Source organism: Aristolochia californica, unplaced genomic scaffold (genome assembly GCF_029961685.1).
Source record: "Aristolochia californica isolate CCGP_79_NKW_82.1479 unplaced genomic scaffold, dmAriCali1.0.hap1 SCAF_16, whole genome shotgun sequence".
NCBI classification, from domain to species: domain Eukaryota; kingdom Viridiplantae; phylum Streptophyta; class Magnoliopsida; order Piperales; family Aristolochiaceae; genus Aristolochia; species Aristolochia californica.
This window is the reverse complement of record NW_027181837.1, coordinates 1339306-1361541: the sequence shown is the minus strand read 5'-3', so window position 1 is coordinate 1361541 and position 22236 is coordinate 1339306. Positions and strand designations below refer to the sequence as shown.

General features: G+C 37.0%; 2 protein-coding genes across 2 annotated transcripts; both read left to right on the top strand.

The window, feature by feature from the left end:
• Positions 1-9437: 9437 nt before the first annotated feature.
• On the top strand, positions 9438-11141 carry LOC137952532 (uncharacterized). The gene is made up of 2 exons (XM_068799611.1): positions 9438-9509; positions 10663-11141. Exons 1-2 carry the CDS (start codon positions 9454-9456, stop codon positions 11015-11017), a joined length of 411 nt encoding a protein of 136 aa, XP_068655712.1. The 5' UTR covers positions 9438-9453; the 3' UTR covers positions 11018-11141.
• Positions 11142-11313: 172 nt separating this feature from the next.
• Positions 11314-21772, top strand: LOC137954016 (probable cytosolic oligopeptidase A). The gene is made up of 17 exons (XM_068801596.1): positions 11314-11711; positions 11799-11966; positions 12679-12802; positions 13798-13874; positions 14143-14286; positions 14388-14618; positions 14694-14784; positions 16153-16274; positions 16461-16568; positions 16667-16912; positions 17905-18050; positions 20399-20516; positions 20633-20792; positions 20935-20966; positions 21046-21111; positions 21246-21317; positions 21398-21772. The coding sequence occupies exons 1-17, from the start codon at positions 11316-11318 to the stop codon at positions 21479-21481; spliced, it is 2385 nt and encodes a 794-aa protein (XP_068657697.1). The 5' UTR covers positions 11314-11315; the 3' UTR covers positions 21482-21772.
• The last annotated feature ends 464 nt before the right edge of the window (positions 21773-22236 follow it).

The window sequence follows — 22236 nt, the reverse complement described above, 5'->3', positions numbered from 1 at the left end:
TGTTTTTTTTAGCTACTCTGAGAAATCCCTCTAGATCAATGGACCATGTCTCAAATATTTAAGCAAAGATTGTTACTTTAGGAAATGAGTTCAAGATCAAAGGATGCCAAGAGAGGATAAAGTTGCTCAATGTCATTGCAGGAATGGGAACTCTACCAAGAAAATCTGCCAAAAGGATTTGAAGCATCATAGGTACATTCAACTAAATGGTTCCTAATTGTATGTTTGAGTCGTCCAATTCTTCGATTTGATTCATTGAGTTACATTTTTTCTATTATTTATTGTACTCACCATCTCCAAATTTGCCAACTATGTTTGGAAGCTTATGCTTTTATTCACAATACCAAAGTATGTATGATGAACCTCCACTTCCTATGGTATCAAAGAAACTATATCTTGTACATGAAGGATTAAGTGGGACTCTCTCAAAAAAATCTCTTATGTAAAATTTTACTAGGAAATACATTCTTGCCATAACAAATGATATCAAACCCTATATTTAATATCTAAATTAGATAAAACAAACTCCACTTGTACACTACAACTTAAAAGCCTCCTATTCTATGTAATCTTCAACTTGTTTATGACTCATCAAAGCAATAACAAAGCATATTAAACACTATAATATCCGAAGTATATAAATCAAATTCCATATAAAATATCAACTTAGCAAGTTTCCATATTATATTCTCGACTTGTTTATGCGTAGTCTGAAAGTACTGCTCTAATATAAAGGGTTTCATACATAGACATCAACTTTATTCTAAAAAATAACCAGCAATAAGATTTTTTGGATGCACTCATGTCATTGAATATGTGGTTCGGAAATCATTAATTAGGTTATTTTAAATTAATAAAATAATACATTGCCCTTCGAAACTCTATAAATAACAAAGTTGGCCACCGTTAGGTCTAATGTGAAGGTTATAAAAGTGTAAGAGTCGTCTGTAAGTGCATGCAACCCGCAGTCGAAAAACCAGTGGGAAGCAATTTTCTCAATGGCAAGAGCAGATCAATCCTTGCAACTAAACTTGAGTTTGGCTACAAACGTGGATTGTTCGATGATCGATATACAAGAAGGCAACCGGTTAAGGTAGTTTCTAATTTGAGTTATCTTTTTCTTTCAAGTTAACAATAAAAGTGCCTTTGATGATTTTAGGCTTAGAATGTCAGGTAAAACTCACATCAAAGAACATACTCTTCGGTGGTTTTTATATCTAATATGGTTAATTTGTAGGTTGCATCAAATTAAATCATTAACTTCTTGCAATTTTTAGCCTTGATTATCATGTGATATCGGTAAATTATTGAATTTTTTATTTCTACAAGTCATGCATGGTTTAATCGCTTTTTTATGTACCTTAATAATAATGTTATAATCCCTCATCTTTCCTCTTTCTATTATTCAAAAGTCCTAATTTTCACAAGAAGCTTCAATGAGTTTATGACTAGATCCATGGATCTACCTAAGATCATCTTATAAGCTTGTAATGTACGTAGATCCAATTGATCTATTTGATTCGCCATGTGATTTCTTGCTATACAATTTTTTTGGAATCTATTTTTCCAAAAAAAATCTAACTTGCCTATGCTTAATATATACATTTACCGAGTTTTTTGAAGTTATGCAACCCCAAATGAAAAAGCTCATACTCGAACATGTTTTCTAATGGATTGCATCGATCGTCGCTATAAAGATTGTATGAGAAATTCTTTAATAAAATGTTTCATCCCTTGGCTGTATTCATGAAACTTTCCATCTTCATAACCTATTTGCTACTTTAGTCACTAATCTTATCATCCATTAGCTGTATTCATTTATTGATGCAAGAACTATTGAGGTGGAATCCTTTCAGAATTCGTTAAAACACCTGTAAAGAGATCATCTCTCTTTTCATAAAAGGACAATCTGTTTGGTGAGCTACCAGCTTAATCTCTCTATTTTTAGAAAACAACAATTGGGTTGGTGAGCTTGTCAATTTCTCCAAATGTGTTTATGGATGATAGCAGGTTCGTTCAAACAGAAAATTTTCAAATGTGACCAAAGTGAGACCAGATTTGTTCAAAACACAAAGTAGTCTCCATATGAGACTCGATTGCGAACTGGCTTTGATTTTGATTCACAAACAAGGCCATGAAGATTTCAATAAATCAAACTATTTACGGATTGAAGATGTATAGAAGAAGTTATTACTAATTTACTAAAGGTTGTTAAACAAAACCGAAAAATACATGCATCCATTGATTAGTGTCTCTTGGTATGAGAAGATGCATCCATTGATTAGCGTCTCTTGGTGTGAAAAGACGCATCTATTGATTAGTGTCTCTTGGTGTGAAAAGATGCATCCATTCATTAGTGTCTTTTGAGTAGTATAAATACCTGTATATTCAAGCTTTGAAGTAACAGGCAGTTGAATAAAAAATCCTTTTATCATTTCTCTTTCTTTGAGTTGCTTGCCCACCTTTGCTTCCAACACAGTGAATCTGTGATAGAAAAAAAGGCAAAAAGGCCAAGGAAGAAGAATCCACTGCAAAATCGCTCTTACATAACTGATTGATCAGTAAGTTTTTTTTTTTTTTTTTCTTTATGTAATTGAACAGTGCATCTGTGACAGAATTCGGGGAATGCTCCACACGAAGCGTAAAGAGGAAAAGAAGCCAGTACCCTCCATGGCAGGACTTGCCGCAGGATATTGTTCACAATATCTTCTGCAGACTCGAGGCGACTGATCTCATTTTCGGAGCTCCTTATTGTTGCAAGTAGTGGTACGACTAATCTCGGATGATCACATGGCTACTTTTGCAGAGTCAATTCGATGTCCATAGAACACGACTGATATGAGGAATTCTATGTTCGTTTTGCAGGAACCCACGGCTGAAACACTTCTCCCTGCGGTTCGCTCCCCATGGGGTGGATGGTATAGAGCTTGGAGCCGCAGTCAGCAACCTCAAAGACCTTGAAAACGCGGGACTGCATGAGCACCTTGCCCTTACGGAAATGGGACGCAGCTGCGAAAATTTCTCCAAGCTTAAGATTTTCGACCATGTCTGCCATTCGACGGTTATGTTAATCTCCCATACAGTGGCGCATCTTCGAGACAGGAATGAGAAACATGTTCCTCGGCCAAATGAGGAAATCGAGGCTGAAGAGGAGCACGCCCTGGGGATGGAGGTAGAAGAAGAGGAGATGAACGAGAGATAGGAAGTTGACGGGGGAGAAGAGATGGCAGACCGTGTTCGTTTAGTCGTACCACGACTTGCAACAATAAGGAGCTCCGAAAATGAGATCAGTCGCCTCGAGTCTGGAGATGATATTGTAAATAATATCCTGCGGCAAGTCCTGCCATGGAGGGTACTCGCTTCTTTTCCTCTTCACGCCTCGTCTGGAGCATTCCCCGACTTCTGTCACTGATGTACTGTTCAAATACAGCAAAAAAAAAAAAAAAAAACTTAGTGATCAATCAGTTATGTAAGAGCGATTTTGCAATGGAGGATGAACTTTCTGTTAATTCTGCAAAATAGCATCACTCTCTGAAGATCGTCGAATCAGTGTGAAACAAAATTGATTGCTGGCAGAAAGAGAATAGATGACTCACATAAAATAAAATCAAAACGATGAGCACACATCAACGTTATCCCTTTGATTGTTGGTCAATTTGCAGGCTGGTTCAGTGATCATTCCTTCTATCCCCCAACCAATCCATTTCTCTTCCCTCCATGGTAAAAGCTAAGTGAATAAACACTGCTATGAAGACATGTCCTATGTTTAAGTTTTGATTTTGCAAGTGTCTGAATCGCCCATGTTTTTTGTTTTCTCAACTCCTCAAGCTCTAAACAAACATGAAGTGAGACAAAATTGGGAGATGGTTGATGTGACGGTAGGGTTCCTCGCTACCCCTCACCCTCTATGCATGGAAGTCAAAATTGAGAGAAAAAAAAATTGGGATTATCACTCATTAATAGACTCCACTCATCTCCTACAAATCAATGCTCCTCTCCGTTTACTTCTCCTCCTCCACCATCATGGTTCTGCCCTCACCCTCTCTTTACCCCACTTCAGTCCATTCTTCCTCGATACTCACTCTCTCACAATCTCATCTGTTGTCCAGTTGGCGGTTGTTAATTTCAGGATTTCATAGATTACAATATTGGGTAAAGAAGAGAAGGTAAAAGGAGGAATACGAGAGAAGAGAGAAGGGGACGTCCAAGACAAAGAGATGAGCAAGTTAGGGATAAAAGAGGAGGAAGAATAGGGTTATGGACTTGTCCTAACCCTCGAGCTTAAGCTTTATTTATAGATGGTAAAAGTACCAATATTACAAGTATACCCTTCACCCTAGTAGGAGTGAATAAGAGACAAAAACATAAGATAATTACATCAATGATACCCCAACTTATTCATATCTACCAACTCTCCCCCTCATGGTGGGAGGTAATGGCAGTGATCCTAACTTGAAACAAATAAAATAGTTGTAGTAGTTATGTCCTCCATCAAGGTTGTTAAGTTTCAGGAAAAAAGAAACTTTATTGACTTGTTGTAATCTGAGTACATGAGCTTGTGTTTATAATAGAGGAAAGTAGTAGAGTCCAATTACAATTAAAATACCCTTATCCCAATTACACTCAAAGTCTAATACTTAAAGTTAAGTCCTAGCATAATTAAAAAACTAAAAATTAATAGAAGACTAACATAACTAAAACCTTCTATGAGATTTTTGTAAAACTCCACCATATTAATTCTGGTTATGTGAGACTTCTTCCTATGAGAGTCATGTAAAAGTTTTCCATATTTTCTCCTAAAAAAAGGTATTTCAAGGATAAGTACAAAATTAGACACAAACTCTCAAAAATTAAAAAATGGGCGATAAAACATAAGTCGAAACCAACCTCAAAGAATTATAAGTATACCCTTCACCCTAGTAGGAGTGAATAAGTGATAAAAACCTTAAGATAATTACATCAATGACACCCCAACTTATTCATATCTTCCAATTGTGATCAATAATTCAATTTGGTGTGTTCATGGCAAAGGTAGAGGAGTTCTTGATGATCTGACATATTCCCCTTTGTCTGTTTGCTTTTGTAGTTGAAGAGATTCAGTTTAGGGAGATGAGACCATGGACGAGAATCTAAACTGAGGTGATGTCATTGGTGTTGGATGTGACAACAAAGGAGTTTGTCAGGGTGGAGGAGATGATTCAATAGGGGGAGAGATTGTTTGGACCCTACAAGTAGGAGAGATTTGGTTTGTTGGTGTTGCCATTGAGTTTTCCATATGGGGGCATGGAGAACCCAAGGTTGGTGTTCTTGACTCCGACTGTGATTGAGGGGGACGACATCGAGCCTCAAGAGGTCGCCCAAGACTTGTTCATAGCTTAACATGGATTTTTGTTACCAACAAAAGTAACGGGAATTTTTGGCTCAAAGAGGTAATTACAACTAAATTTTTATATGGGGGTCTGAGGTTTTTCTTTTCTTGGATTATGTACTTCTTTGTTCGACTTAAGTTCTATTGATTTTTAGGATTGTATGGATTTAACTCATGGAAAAAAGAGAAAGACACCCGAAAAACAAGAGGAAGAAGAGGTTATGGACTTATTGTCCTAACTCTTCCCCTAAAGCTCAATTTATAGATTAATGAAACTACACTATTACAATTTTGCCCATAAAACTTAACCTAATTACATCAATGTCATCTCTATGACATGACTCTTTATTTACCTTTTTGCCATAACTAAATGGGCCCATGGGCCTTCTCCTTGATCATTGGGCCTTGAGCCCATCTTCCACATCTCTTGGATGTGTGTGCCTTCCTTGGTTTTATGGGTTTTGGCCCATCTTCCAACACACTTGGATATGTGGGTCTTCATTGATCGTGTGGCTTTGGGCCCATCTTCCAACAAGTTATGCTCCTCTTGACAATGTATATGCTCATATGCTTTATAGACTGCTTTTTAACCAGAGAAAGTGGATTGTAGGAGTTCACGAGATATGCATAATGGGGAATTGTTGAGGTCGATGGAGAGATTCGAGGACAATATGAAGTTTTCAAAACTTAAGCCCCAGTAAGAAGTGGACTCTAATGACATTTACTCTAAGGTTCCTTACAAGAGAGGACTCCACTTTCTCTAACCCATAGAACATCAAATCTTCTTTGAGCACATATTATTCTTTGATTTAGTGAAGTTGTTGAAAGGACTATGGACACCACCTATCTGCACATTGGTATGATATTGTCCACTTTGGGCCTAAACCCTCATGGATTTGTTTTTGGGTTTTACCCCTAAAAGGCCTCATACTAATGGAGATAGTGTCCACACTTATATATCCATGATCCTCCCAACTTCTAGCCAATGTGGGACTTTGGTCGTATACCCAACGATCCTCCCCTCGAACAAAGGACCACTGAACCTCCCCTCAAATAATCTTCCATCCATCCACACTCTACCAACCCAGATTCTCCACTCCAATGCGTTGGAAGCACACACCTTACATGGAGTACCACCTGTCTCGAGAGCATGCTCTATCCAGATCAACTCCTCTTCACCGTGTTGGGACCAGGACACGTCCATGAAGAATCCGGAGCACACCACCTGTCCAATAGAGCACATCCACGGATCCCTTCGTGATCTAATTTAAGGCCCACCACTTTCGTTCGGCATTCAAAGGATCTCATCCACCATGACTAACTCTGGGGCATAGCCCCGATACCATTTAAAGGGACTATGGACACCACCTATCTCCACATTGGTATGATATTATCTATTTTGGGCCTAAGCCCTTATGGATTTTCTCTTGGGCTTTACCTCCCAAAAGGCTTCATACTAATGGAGATAGTGTCCAAACTTATATATCCATGATCCTCCCCACTTCTAACCAATGTGGGACTTTGGTCGTATACCCAACAATTGTCATTTTATGTTACCAAAAAATAATGGAGTATTGTTGATGATTTGTTATTTTTTGTTGATTTTTAGGACTCCATAGTTTACACTATGATGAAAATGAGATAAGATATATTGGGGAGAAAACAAGAGGAAGAATGAGGTTATGGATTTGTGTCCAAACCCTCCCCCTAAAGCTCTATTTATAGATGAATAAAAGTATAATATTATAATTATGTCCTTCACCCTAGAAGAGTGAAGACGAGATAAGAAACTTAAACTAATTACATCAGTGTCATCTTTATGAGATGAGTTCTTATTTACCATCATGCCACCTCTCTTGGACATGTGGGCCTTCTCCTTGGTCGTGTGGGCTTGAACCCATCTTCTAACACTCTCCCTCTAGTCGGGGGGTGAGAGAACATCATAAACGCCCAACTTACTGAACATCGTGAATAGGATCTTGTGAGTGACTGACTTTGTGAGGGCATCTTGCAACTTGTTCTCATGATGAGAAATATTTGGGAGATAATATGCCAGTTTGGAATTTTTTTCGCATAAAATGAAAAATGGCAATCCACCTCAATTACATGATATCTTCTAATACTCCCCCTCAAACTGGTGATCTCTTTGTTCTTTAGACTCAAGTTGCATAATATAAAAGACGAAAAATTACTCCCAGTAGTATGTCAAATCTCCACACTCCAATCAAAATGGTCATAGTCTGGAACACTCTCTGCTCAATTTCAAAGGCAAAAAAGTAGCCCAATTGGAGGGTACAACAAAGAGGCTACTCACTTTCTAAGGGTAGCTCAAAAAATACCTCTTGGGTGAAAAAAGACTTGACTCAAACTGGATGTTGGGCACTCCTAAATTTTTTAGGTAGTGGGTCTATAAGCATTGCTTTAAAATGATTTTTGTAAACAATTAGATGCAGTAATAAACTCCTCCATCACGGTGTCCCACCACAGAGCACCGACTCTAAAAGGGTAGAAATAGGTAATAAAATATAAGTCAAAACAAACCTCAAAGGATTTTGACCAAATATAGTGAAATAATCACTAAAGTGGATAATGCCCACAAGATATGCACCAAATAATAATAAGCCGAAATCGAGTAATAAGTGAGTCACAACGAATCAAAAGACCATGTTGAGATGGCCGAGTCAGGCTTACCCAGATCGAGTTGACTCTATTAAACCCAGTACATCAGCAAACAGTATGGTGGTTGACTCGATCCGAGTCTGGTGCGACAATTAAATTAAATCAGAGAGTGTATCATCTACCTCGCTATGCTAGTGCAGAATCAACAGTAATTCGAACAGATAATCAACTCCAAACCAGATAACCAGAGTAATCAACTTGCACCGGATAGAGTTTATGACTCAGAAATAAGGAAAACAAACATTTCCAAGCCAACAACAGTAGCGAAGATACGATCCAGAGTCAACTCGGATAATAATAATGCTATGATACTATGTTGATTTTTAGGACTCCATGGATTATATTATTCTCAAAAGAAGAGAAACCACATTGGGGAGAAAACAGGTGGAATAATGAGGTTATGGACTTGTGTCCAAAACCCTCCCCTTGAAACTATATTCATAGATGAATAAAAGTAAAATATTACAATTATGCACTTTACACTAGAAGAGTGAAGAAGAGACAAAAAACTTAAACTAATTATATCAATGCCACCTTTATGAGATGACGTCTTATTTACCATCATGCCACCTCTCTCGAACTTGTTTGCTTTCTCCTTGGTCATGTGGGCTTGAGTCCATCTTCTAACAATTTTCAAAGAATATGGAGATTTGTTACCTGCATTTGGTGATTTTCTGAAGAAATATATTTTTGTATTTAAGTTCTAGTCTATTAATAGGAAGACTTTTCTAGAGTTTCTTAAAACAAATGTTCCTGGAATAGAGCAACAAGACAGATTGAAAGTCTAGGTCAAGGGTATGAGAATCCATCTAGATCAATGGACCATGTCTCAAATATTTATGCAAAGATTGTTACCTTAGGAAATGAGTTCAAGATCGGAGGATGCCAAGAGAAGATAAAGTTGCACATTGGCATGGCAGGAATGGGAGTTCTACTTGAAAAATCTGCCAAAAGGATTTGAAGCATCATAGGTACATTGAACTCAATGGTGTCTAATTGTAGGTTTGAGTCATCCAAATCGTTGATTTGTCATTGAGTTACATTTTTTTGCTATTGTCTCCACTTTGTTTAGGCATAGTTTGAAAGTACTACTCGAATATAAAGGGTTTCATACATAGACGCCAACTTTATTCTCAAGAATAACTAGCAATCAGATTTTTTGGATGTACTCAAGTCATTGAATATGTGGTTCGGAAATCATTAATTAGGCTATTTTAAATTAGTGAAATAATACATTGCCCTTTGAAACTCAATAAATAACAAAGTACGCCACTATTAGGTCTAATGTGAAGGTTATAAAAGAGTAAGAGTCGTCTGTAAGTGCTTGCAAGCCGCAATCGAAAAACCAGTGAAAAACAGTTTTCTCAATGGCAAGAGCAAATCAATCCTTGCAACTAAACTTGAGTATGGCTACAAATGAGGATTGTTCGATAATCGATATACAAGAAGGCAACCGGTTAAGGTAGTTTCTAATTTGAGTTATCTTTTCTTTTCAAGCAAACAATAAAAGTGCCTTTGATGATTTTAGGCTTAGAATGTAAGGTAAAATTCACATCAAAGGACATACTCTTCGGTGGTTTTTATATCTAATGTGGTTAATTTGTGGGTTGCATCAAATTAAATCATTAGCTTCTTGAAATATTTAGCCTTGATTATCATGTGATATTGGTAAATTTTTTTTTTTTTTTTCTACAAGTCATGCATGGTTTTATCAATTGATTTTTTAAGGTTTTCATTAAAAAATTGCTTTTTTATATACCTTAATAATAATGTTATAATCCCCGTCTTTCCTCCTTTTGTTTTCCGTAACTCCAAATTTTTGCAAGAAGCTCCAATGAGTTTAGGACTAGATCCATGGATCTACCTCAGATCGTCTTATAAGCTTGTAATGTACTTAGATCCAGTTGATCTATTTGATTCGCCGTGTGATTTCTTGCTACACAATTTTTTTCGAATCTATTTTTCCAAAAAGTTCCTAACTTTAATATATACATTTACCGAGTTTTTCGAAGTTATGCAACCCCAAATGAAAAAGCTCATACTCGAACATGTTTTCTAATGGATTGCATCGATCATTGCTATAAAGACTGTATGAAATTTTTTTGAATAAAATGTTTCATCCCTTTGGCTGTATTCATGAAACTTACCATCTTCATAACCTAACATTTGCTGGTTTAGTCACTAATCTTATCATTCATTAGCTGTATTCATTTATTGATGCATGAACTGTTGAGGTGGAATCCTTTCAGAATACGTTAAAACGCCTGTAAAGAGATCTCATCTCTCTTTTCAGAAAAGGACAATTTGTTTGGTGAGCTACTAGCATAATCTCTCTATTTTTAGAATACGACAATGGGTTAGTGATCTTACTCCAAATGCGTTTCTGGGTAGTAGCAAGTTCGTTAAAACAGAAAATTTTCAAATGAGACCAAAGTGAGACCAGATTTGTTCAAAACACAAAGTAGTCTCATCAAATGCCCATACCAGACTCGATTTCGCACTGGTTATGATTTTGATTCACAAACAAGGCCAAGGAAGAAGAATCCATTGCAAAATCGCTCTTACATAACTGATTGATCACTAAGATTTTTTCTTCTTCTTCTGTATTTGTACAGTTCATCAGTGACAGAAGTCGGGGAATGCTCCAGACGAGGAGTGAAGAGGAAAAGAAGCGAGTACCCTCCATGGAAGGACTTGCCGCCGGATATTGTTTACAATATCTTCTCCAGACTCGAGACGACTGATCTCATATTCGGAGCTCCATATAGTTGCCAGTCGTGGTACGATGTTTCCTTAGATGCTTCACTGTGGAAAGAGGTGGAGATGCCTATGGAGATAGGAATGAGAAACATGATGCTCGGCCCGAATGAGGAAATTGAGGCTGCAGAGGAACAAGCCATGGGGATGGAGGTAGAAGTGGAGGAGAAAGATATTGCCCCGATGGAGGGTACTGTGAACGAGAGAGCATAATTTCTGTTTGCTGTAGCTTCTTCTCTGTGGGTATCCTTCATCGACTGATCGTTTTGTTTTGTTTGATCTCTGGAACAAGTTCTACGATCTTCCATGGTCTTGAAGTATCTGTTCGTTTTTAATTGATTTCGAATGACAATAAAAAAGACACTGGGCCTAAAGTGGGGAAGCCCACTGGGCATATGCCTGGACTTAGAAGACAATCTAGTGGGCTTTGGTTAGCCCATTCTTATCTTAAAAAGGCTTTAAAAGATATTTTACTTTTTCAAATTGATACTTGAGATTGTCTCCAATGGCGATGCTTAGGCTGGAGTTTCCAAAACGAGCCCGTCTCTTGAGAGCTTTTATTATCCTCGGCACGATGCTCATGGCGACATGCGTTTCCATCACTCGCTCTTTCCCTCTCCTTCGCCCTGCTGCTCATTTTCCCTCCTTCTCTCCCAAGCATCTCCCCAAATCCCACCCCTGTCCTCTCTGGTCTTCCTCCTTCTCTTTCTGCCTCCACAAGTACCATCGATCCACTCCTCTCTCCACGCCCTCTTCCTCACTTCCCCTCATGGCCTGCCATACCCCCATGACCCTCGAAGAAAATCTCGCACAGAATCCTCTCTTACAAGATTTCGTTTTCCCCCCTTTCGATGCCGTCAATGCGGAGCACGTGCGCCCGGGGATTCGAGCGCTTTTGAGCTCGCTTGTACACTCTTTTGATCTTGTTCCATCCCTTTTAGAGTAAAAGCCTGAGAATCAGGATATCGATTTTCGCTCCTTTGTTTTGCTGCAGGAGAAGGACCTGGTTGAATTGGAACAGACGGTGGAGCCCTCGTGGCCGAAGCTTGTTGAGCCATTGGAGAAGATATTAGACCGATTGCAAGTGGTTTGGGGGGTCGTTGATCATCTCAAGGCGGTTAAAGACTCGGCGGAGCTTCGTGCTGCTATTGAAGAAGTTCAGGTGTGATTCTGTTTCATTTCTTCTGGTCTCTCAGTTTTTGAATTTGTTTGCTTCCTTTTGTCTTTCTATTGGTCTATCATCTGATAACTTTGTTCACGGTTTATGTTTTAGTCGCTTGTGTCGCTCTATAGTGCATTCGTGCTTCTAGCGCATGTTTTGTTTACAATCGAATTGCCGATTTTTGATGATTAGTATTTTTTGGCTGCTATGAGTCAAAGCTTTTTGCGGCAGTTCTGAACTAGTAAGCTTAGGTGTTTTATGTTTGCGAGTGTTGCTATTGTTTCTTTCGCAATTGTACTTCTATTGCATGTTCATTCCCAATCGCCTTATCTTAGTTTTCTGCAAGTCTCAATCATTTCCTTAAACTTATAGACTATTATGAATGATGATTGTGAAACAAATTTATGGAGTTTAGGAGTCTAAAACTGATAAACCTCAATTGGTCTGTTCCAACAACATAGTGATTTTCTTTCTAAAAATATAACATAGCCATTCTAATTTGTCACTAGGGTCATTGACAGATTTATGACTTGATTTTATTATTTACATTTTGAAGTGTTGTTTTTCAGATTTGTTTGTGCTATTTTTTTGGAAATTCTTGTGCATCTTGATCTTGGATTTTTTCTGCATCTTTTGTTCTGACTTCTGAGAACTATGGATTTCCTTATTTTCCTGGAGAGTGGTAATTCTTAGTATTTGAAACTTTTTACAGCCAGAGAAGGTTAAGTTCCAGCTCAGACTTGGACAGAGCAAACCCATCTTCAATGCATTTAAGACCATTCAAGAGTCTTCGGCTTGGCAGACATTGACTGATGCTTGTAAACGTATAGTAGAAGGTACATGTGGTGTATTTATTTTCCATTTGGAATGTTCAGACTAGAATAGGCAATGTCGTCTGTATATTTTAAGTCATCATTTGAATTGACTGCTTTCAGCTGATTAGATGACTTTGTTCATACTATTTAAAAAGCAAATATTTCTTTTTTCTCATTTTGATTGCAACATCCAATGTTCAGTGCCACTCCCTTGCAAAATAACTAATTTATAAGACGAAAATCATTTTTGAATGTCACAAGCAGAGACAAGCACCCACTTGCACCAAAAATAAAAAATAAAATAATTTGGCAATCATGCTGTTCAAACTTAGAGAAGAGTGAGGTCAGTTGCATGTAACTTCCATTATCTAATCCCAACTAATATATTTAATATTCAAATCAGATTAGGTATGTATGAATGTGGATTAATTGTTTTCTCTACTGTTGGTTCTAATGTTTCCTTCTAATTTCCATTCTGATTGCCGATTTTGTTTGTCTATGATCATGTTACTTATTGTTTATTTTTGTATAGTAATTCGTTTTTAATATTTTCAAGAAGAAGTTAATTATTTGAGTGCATGTACTTATGATTTTAAGTTATTATCTTGTATTAGACCTGATGACCAAATGCAATGCATGTTACATATTCTTAGCTGATTTATTTTTATTGTTATTGATTTCTTGGGAATTGGATTAACTGATAACCAATCATCAGAGTTCTTGTACATAGTTTTTGTTAATTGTTAATGGTATGTATTTGTTTGTTAGGGGGGTCAAACTCTTAACAAGGCATTACACATTTTGACCACTATCACTACTCTGTTATTCTATTATCCAAATAAATTGCATGACCACTCTAAGAGTTTCCGCGTCGTGTATTTAGTTTGTGTGGTCCAGGCTACAACGTGTAGTCTTTTCATCGCCATGTTCATTAGTGAGTAAGAAACTGAGTTCTTCTTTGTACTTAGGCTGAAAGTTTATGCTTTGTTTTATAACCTAAATCTTTGCTTTTGCAGAACAAATAAAGGAAGCTATTCTTAATGGTGTTTCTCTTGATGATGATAAGAGGGAGCAGTTTAATAATGTTGAACAGGTAAGTTTTTTAATCTATTTAATTCTTGTTCCATCAATTTTCATTTTTAATATCATTATGTAGATGAAAGGTAGCTGGAAATTTTAACTGGCTTTACAAGTCACCATAATCTGATAATCCAAAAAGAGAAAAAAAAAAACAAATTGTGGGTCAGCTCTAACAATGAAGACAGATAGCATGGATACTCTTGATGTTGGAGTGGCTAGTTAGTGGCATGGAAAATGACTGAACTTCTGCTGAGCTTTTCAATACTTCTCTGAATGGTCAGGAACTGGAAAAATTATCTCAGAAATTTAGTGAAAATGTTCTGGATGCCACCAAAAAGTTTGAAAGGCCCATTACTGATAAGAAGGAGATTGAAGGTCTGCCTGCTACAGCTCTAGGTCTGGCGGCACAAACAGCTGCAACAAAGGTGTTGATTTGACTGCCTCACACTGATATGCATTTGTTTCATTGTTTATATTTTTAAATTACCTGTTGCTTTTCTTTAACTGTTCTCTTTAATATCAATAGGGACATGAGAATGCAACAGCTGAAAATGGCCCCTGGATAATAACACTGGATGCACCTAGTTTTATTGCTGTTATGCAACATGCACGGAATCGATCTTTGCGTGAGGAAGTGTATCGCGCTTATATAACTCGTGCCTCAAGTGGAGACCTTGATAATACCTCAATCATTGAGCAAATTATAAAGCTTCGAATGGAAAAGGCTAAGCTCTTAGGATACAACAATTATGCTGAGGTATGACATAGATCTCTTCATCTCTCAATCTCTCTCCCTCACTTTCTCTCTAAAAGTGAAATTTCTTCCCTGAAGGTAAGCATGGCAATGAAAATGGCTACTGTTGATAAAGCAGAGGAGCTCCTAGAAAAGCTCAGAAGTGCTTCTTGGGGTCCTGCAGTCCAAGGTAGTCCTTTAGTAGGCATATAGTTTTTTCTTTATTTTTTTATATAAGAATAAGTGGCTTATAGTTGCCGATCAATGTTTCTTCTGAACTACTCTTACTCATAGTCCTTTAATTTGATTTTACTGAAATAGTTATTATTTTTATTAATTGTTTTTGAAAATGTTTTTTGTCTGTAATATTTGTATATCTGAATGCATGTGCTAAATATTTAAAAAATCTACTACCGCTGCAATTCAACTTATGGTTGAGTAATATAGACAGAAATTGCTAGCACTTTTCTTGGCAACTTAAAAGTTGAACGAACTTGTGGAAGGGCAATTTTTACTTTAATGTATTGTTTGGAACATATGTTTAGATTATAACTTTATCCATGAACAGTAAATTCAAATAGACAACTTGTTGGTAGGAAGGATGTCAGATAGGCCAAAAGAGCTGGATGCTTTAGGCTTACAAAATATTCAATTTTTTTTTTTTTTTAAAGATTATCTGCCTGAATAGGCTTCTTGTCGTGATTAATGCATCACTTTTTTTATTATTACTCACTCTTGAGTTTTTCCAATCATACATGGATGTCTCTAGCAAGCTTCTCATGGGTTTCTTCTATTAGTCTATTAATTTTTTTGAAAAAGAACAAAATAGTGTTGCATTGTTTTTTTAAGCTAATTGTTGTTGTTGAAGACTTGAAGAATCTAATAAAGGAGGTTGCAACTGGTGTCATAGAATAGTCGAGTTTGTTTCATGTAGCACATCCAGCATAGTGTGGATGAAATATCCGTACAACTCTTTCCTTGAGCTCCAAAGTTTCCGTTTGGCAGAAGACTTATGGTAATTCTGTTTAACAAGTTCTGGTGGCATGATTTGGAATTATATTACAGTTATTGGTTCAGATGAAGCTTCAGTCTGAGTTTACTGCTTTCGGCATTTTGGTGGCTTATTAAATTGGGGAAGTAGATTCTGAAAATATAAGCATGTTGAATGGCATCTAGCTAAACCAATTTTACAATTTTAGTTTTTTGTTTTCAGAAAAAAACTTTGAAAACATGTAGAGCCAATCTAATGTTAGGCCTTCAGTCTCATTGAGTGACTGTTTTGCTAATCAACGATTGGCCTGTTGGCAACTTCTTGGAAAGATGTGTCCATTTCAGTGGTTTGCTTCTTTATTTTCATAACAGAAGAAGATACTAGAAATAGATATGTGTATTTTTGCATTCATTTTGTTTGGTTTGAGTTTGTTAATGAATTTGTAAAATACTGGAAACTTGTGACAGAGACACAAGTTTGAGAGTTTATCATTTATTTTTTTAAAGGTGGCATTAAAATTGAATTTAGATACAATTTCGATTTCCTAAAATTTTTATTGTCTTGTAGATATGGAGGACCTTAAGACTTTTGCTAAAACTCAGGATGCTCAAGAAGCTGACAATTTGAGTCATTGGGATATTAACTTTTGGAGTGAGAGGCTTCGTGAATCAAAATATGACATAAATGAGGTAGACTTTTCTACTTGCATATATGCCAATTTGTGCATCTTTTGTACACCCTATATTAGCTTTTGTTTAGTTGGTGTTTATTACTATTAGAGGTAACAGACTAATGAGGCAGTTAGGTATATTTTTGCACTTGCAGATCATTCTGAGACAATTTTATTCATTTATACCCTCTCATTAACTTTTCAGGAAGAACTACGCCCTTTCTTCTCATTGCCAAAGGTTATGGATGGCCTTTTCAATCTTGCGAAGATGCTCTTTGATATTACCATTGAACCAGCAGATGGTTTGGCTCCGGTCATATTCTGTTCTTTTCTCTTACTGCTATTTCAGTGTCTACTTTGGAAGTATGACGGTTAGATGTCAATCTTAATTTCTCTCTCTTCTTTATCCAGGTTTGGGACAAAGATGTCCGATTCTATTGTGTGAAAGATTCATCAAACAAACCAGTTGCTTACTTCTACTTTGATCCTTATTCAAGGCCATCTGAAAAACGGGGTGGAGCTTGGATGAATGAGGTTGTTGGTCGAAGTCGTGTTCTTGCAAGGGATGGTGCTTCAGTTAGATTGCCTGTAGCTCACATGATCTGTAACCAAACTCCTCCAGTTGGAGACAAGCCTAGCCTTATGACATTCCGTGAGGTATTGGTTGCAAGATTCCTTGTTTTAAAATTATTATTACTAGGTTTGAGCCCTAATTGTTTGGTTAAATTAGTTATGGTAAAGGGACACATGACTGAACATGTTGTAAGGAAACATAGTTAACATGGAACTTATTGTCAGTTTTTATGTGCTTTATCCCCACCACATATAACAGAAGTACATGAATGTCAAGATGTTTAATCTGGTTAGAGGTCACGGGAATGAGTTTTAATGAAAGCTATGAGGCAGTCTTCTTTATTCTGATTTGTACACAAATCTGCACTGACAATTAGAATGAAAATGGAAAGCAGATTTAAAATCATGCTTATTCTGTTCTGAAATCCTTTGGTTTTAAATCCGACATGTGATGATCCTCATGACCAGCTATCCTTGTTACTTGTCACATGCACAACTTTCTCAAGAGTAGAAGGCAGCTACAATATTATGCTTTAAACATGCTTTATGTCCACTAAAAAATACCCAATCCTTTTGGTTTTTTATCTTACATGTGATGATCCTGATGACCAGCTATTCTTATGCTTGTCACATGCACAACTCCCTTAAAGTAGAAAGTAGTCAAACAGCTTATGATTAAAACATGCTTTATGTTCACTAAAAATACCCACCTAGTCATGTGGATGAAATTCGTGCTATTTGCTTATAAATTGCTATGGGCAGTTCAGAGACTTGTTTTTCCTCAAGAATTGTGTTGATAGCATAGAGTATTACCTACATTCTTTTTTATTGCTGGGATGTGAAATCGATTGCTCTACTTATAGCTTATCTGTTGCTTTGGAAATGCTTACATCCAAAGGAGCCACTGGATTTACTACCTTGATGGATCCTCATCTTCTCATAAATTGTTCAATGGAAGTTATGAATATTTCAGTAATATTATATGAATGAGGCAACTAACATGGTATTGTGTGGTGACTTTTGCTTTCTCATTGTCGTCGTGATTGCTTGTGTAAATTTTTTATTCTTTGGTGTAGGTTGAGACAGTCTTCCATGAATTTGGTCACTGTCTTCAGCATATGCTCACCAAGCAAGATGAAGGTCTAGTTTCGGGTATTAGGGGAATTGAATGGGATGCTGTAGAACTGCCTTCCCAGTTCATGGAAAATTGGTGCTATCATAGGTATTCTTTCCTATTTGGATCTCTTTTAGACTTTATCTGCCTTTTTCCTAATTGTTTTGTTCAATTAGTAGTATATTGCAATTGTTGCTAGGGTGGGACTTAGGGGTGGGTATATGCTTTTGAGCCTAGTAACTAATGGTTGTCGATGAATTTTCATTGTGAAACATGTTGTGTAAGAAATGCATTTGATCAGACTCACAAAATTCGTTGAAATGGATTTAATTATCATTTCTTTGGATTATTAGTACATCTTCATTTCATGTGTATATATGTTCATATATGAGAGGGAGAGAGTATGGATCTAAGTTCATCTAGGTTAGTGCACTCAATTTTTAATTTAACCACCAAATTTAAATTGAACGACTTAACTTTATTTTTTTTCTTATTTTACATCTATTTCTTATCTCATGTATTCATGTTTGATATTCAATTTTAGATACTTTTGTAAATAGAGTGACTTTTCTATGGAGGAAAAAGTTGGTCGTAGTCAAGTCCAGCCTTCTTTTCCTGATATATATTTTATTGAACTTTTACTTTCTTAAATATCTGTAAAGATGTGGATAAGGCCTTTGGTTTAATGATCACTTGGAAACTGACTTAGACACCAACCTAACGAATTGTTTGGGTCAACCAGGTTGGATCACTGGTTGAATCAAAGATGATGCACTATGATGTCATATCGGTCTTTTAAAAATAAGAAATTTTAAACAAGCTGAGATTGGTGGAGAGCCATCTTGTGCAACGGGGGGGTGGCAATTTTATTCATTTACTTGATTATCTCCTTTTTTATCCATTTACAAATAGTTCAGAATAAAAATCCTTGCCGAATTAAATAATTTGGGAATTTTGCGTATTTACCCGTTTATCGCTTAAATGGAATGAATATGGGTCTTATTTTGTATTCCATTTTTCCTCCATCCAGAATATTGTAGTATAATTTTGTGATTTTACTTAGCCCTATCTTGTTCTCCTCATTTGTTGATTATTGTTCTGCAACTCAGAAAATTTCAGGAATGAGATTTAATTTATTTTTTTAATGCGAGGCTGGAAGGGAGGGTAGGTGGTTCGATCCTTTGTCAAGTATGCATGGCCAGCACCCCCTTCTACTCCAATCTTTGTAACTGAAATCATGGAGAAAAAAGGTGGTGGGTCTGTCCCCTTGTCCCCTGTTGGGATTGAAGAGTAGACAATAAAAGGTAGTCGTTCGAGTTTAGGATACCTGATGTGGACTTTTTACTACTCCCTGCTGCCCTATATTCTTTGGAAGGAGAGGAACATTAGGCTTTTCACTGGATCTACCATCCATGCCCCCCACCTCATCAGCATTTTCCCCCATGGGGCTTTGGCTTAGATGAGCCTTATTGATGACTTCACTCAAATTCCCAGTGCTATCTTGTGAAGAGACTGGTCTGCGTATGCTGCCCTCTCATTCCTTAAGTCTGTTGCGGCTGCTCAATGACAACCTTCCCCTCCTGCCCTCTTGGTTTCATTAAACTTAATTTTGAATGTAGCTCAAAAGGAGATATTGGTCCCTTGGGTTGCTGTGGTCTCTTCTGGGATGAATATGGTGAGATCCTTGCAACTTTTTCCAGTCCTCTAGGTGTGCTCGATCTGCTGAGGCGGAATTCCCATTGCTTGTAACAAGGCCTCAATGTTTTTAAACAGTGTTTCATCGATAGGAGCTTTGTCATTGCTGGTGATTCTGCCAAGGTGATTGGTTGGTGCTCCTTTTCTGATATTGGCCTTTGGCATTTTTTTAATTTATTTGACCAAATTTTAATAGTACTAATGGCCTTCCAATTAGTTGAAATCATGTGCAGTTTGACAATGGCCTGGCTGATAACCACACTAAGAGGTGTGATGTGTGTGTGTGTGTGTAAGGGGTAGGGGGTGATCTTCTTTCCTTAGTTGTCAACCCCTTCTAGCCTTGTTCTCTTTGCTTTTTCGTAATGAACTTCCAATAATTCAAATATAGTATGAATTACTCTAAATGAATTTTATAAAAAAAAATTATCCATTTATTTACTCGATTACCCATGGGTAAATAGGTAACACATGGGTAACAGAAACCTTCTCTCACTTGAGGCAAAATGGGGTAGAGAAGTAGGTTTAGGATAAATGCATACTGCAATGGACTAACCATTTTTTTGTGTTTAAATTTTTTGGATGTTAAAAGTTCCTTGGAGATTGTAAAGTTAATCTGCATGCTTTGAATTGAGATTAAGCAACACATGGTTGCCAAGAACGTGTTTGCATGTGATGGTTTCTGGTCATTATGTTCAACCTGTGAAACAAGTCTACAATCATCTTTTGACGTCTAATTTATATCTTGATCTTCTCATTGTTAGAAATACCCTTATGGGCATTGCAAAACACTATGAAACTGGAGAGAATCTTCCTGAAGAAGTTTACTTGAAGCTTCATGCGGCAAGAACTTATCGTGCAGGTTCTTTGAGCCTTCGTCAGGTTTGTATATTGTTCGATAGGAGTTATAGGATTTGTTCAATGTTTGATGTCAATGTACAATAGTCCTAGTGATTTTTGAAGGCAGATAAACTTGAAGATTCATTTTCTTGTTGCAGATAAGATTTTCTGTTTTAGATTTGGAGCTTCATTCAAGGTACATTCCTGGTGGTCCAGAAACTGTATACGATATTGATCAAAGAGTATCCAGAATAACCCAAGTGATCCCACCACTTCCTGAGGACAGATTTTTATGTAGCTTCAGCCATATATTTGCAGGTTTGTCCATTGTATCTCAACTACTTCAGATTAAGTATCTTCTAATCTTTCAACTCTTGGGCATTATTTTATTTTCATTTAATTTGAACGTGTTACCCACACTCGTGTTCTCATGCCTTGTTTACATCCTTTTTTGCACTAGGTGGTTATGCGGCTGGATATTATAGTTACAAGGTACGTCTTTTGGCATTTTGATATCTTTGTGTTTTCTTTTTTCTCATTTTCTTCCATCCCTAATATATTGATCATACAGTGGGCAGAGGTGTTGTCTGCTGATGCATTCTCAGCATTTGAGGATGCTGGACTAGATGATAGTAAGGTATAAATTTTACGTTGTCCTGTTTGTTAAGTCACCTATGTGCCTTGATTGAGGTTTGATGGTTATATTGCTCAAGTTCCTAACATTATTTTTTATGAGCATGTAATTCATTTTACTTGCTTTTCTTGAAACAGGCCATTGTAGAGACAGGTCATAGATTCAGAGAAACTATTCTTGCTCTTGGAGGTGGAAAAGCACCACTTCAAGTACGAAAATTTAACCAAATGTTCTGTCTAACTGTCTACACTTTTATTTTGGTACTTGCCATGAACTCTGCATTTTTCAGGTTTTTGTGGAATTCCGTGGTCGCGAACCTTCTCCAGAGCCCCTCCTCAGGCATAATGGCCTCTTACCAGTTGCTGCTGCCTAATTTACTTGGTGCCATAGTTTCTTGCAAACTCAGATGATCTTCTGATAGTTTGATCGATTTAAGAATAAATTAAAAATGATTGAATCTTTTATCTTTCAAAAGAAGAACTTAGCCTGTCTTGTTTGCATTGAATTGCTTCACAGATGTGCATCCAGTTCATGATTGCTGAAAGAGAAATGCATTGTAACAGTAACGACAGCTCTCCCAGTTGTCTCTCTTCAAATGTTGAAGGGTGTCACTTTATATAGAGGGGTGAGGATGGTTCAACCACCCCACTTTTTTTTCCTTCAATTTTGTTTTACCAAGTCTTTCTTTAACACATGGTAAGACTAGGTCTTCACTCCTTGATATCATGACATATGCATAGCCAGGTCTAGATATGGACCATATTATGTCATGTGAAGCTCCTGTTAGCACCTTATGTCACTGAGATCCAAAGAATTCTCCTATGATCGTGGACGAATGATGACTCGGTAAACTCATAGAGACAATTATATAGTTATCTTTATAAGGTAAATTACATACGTTCATTAAGCCCATAGTTCTCCATGAATTTTCTCCTTACTGCAACGAAATCAGCCACATTTCCCCTAACCACCCTAATTTTCAAAGAACTCCCTTAAATTCCCTAATTAGATTCATTGCCCTAGACAAGTCCCACATATCTCAAACTTGACTCAGCCGAGTTTTCTGCTGCAACCAGTGAACTGATCTGATTGCCTTTGAGCTTGTCTGGTTGGGCTGTTTAAGATAAG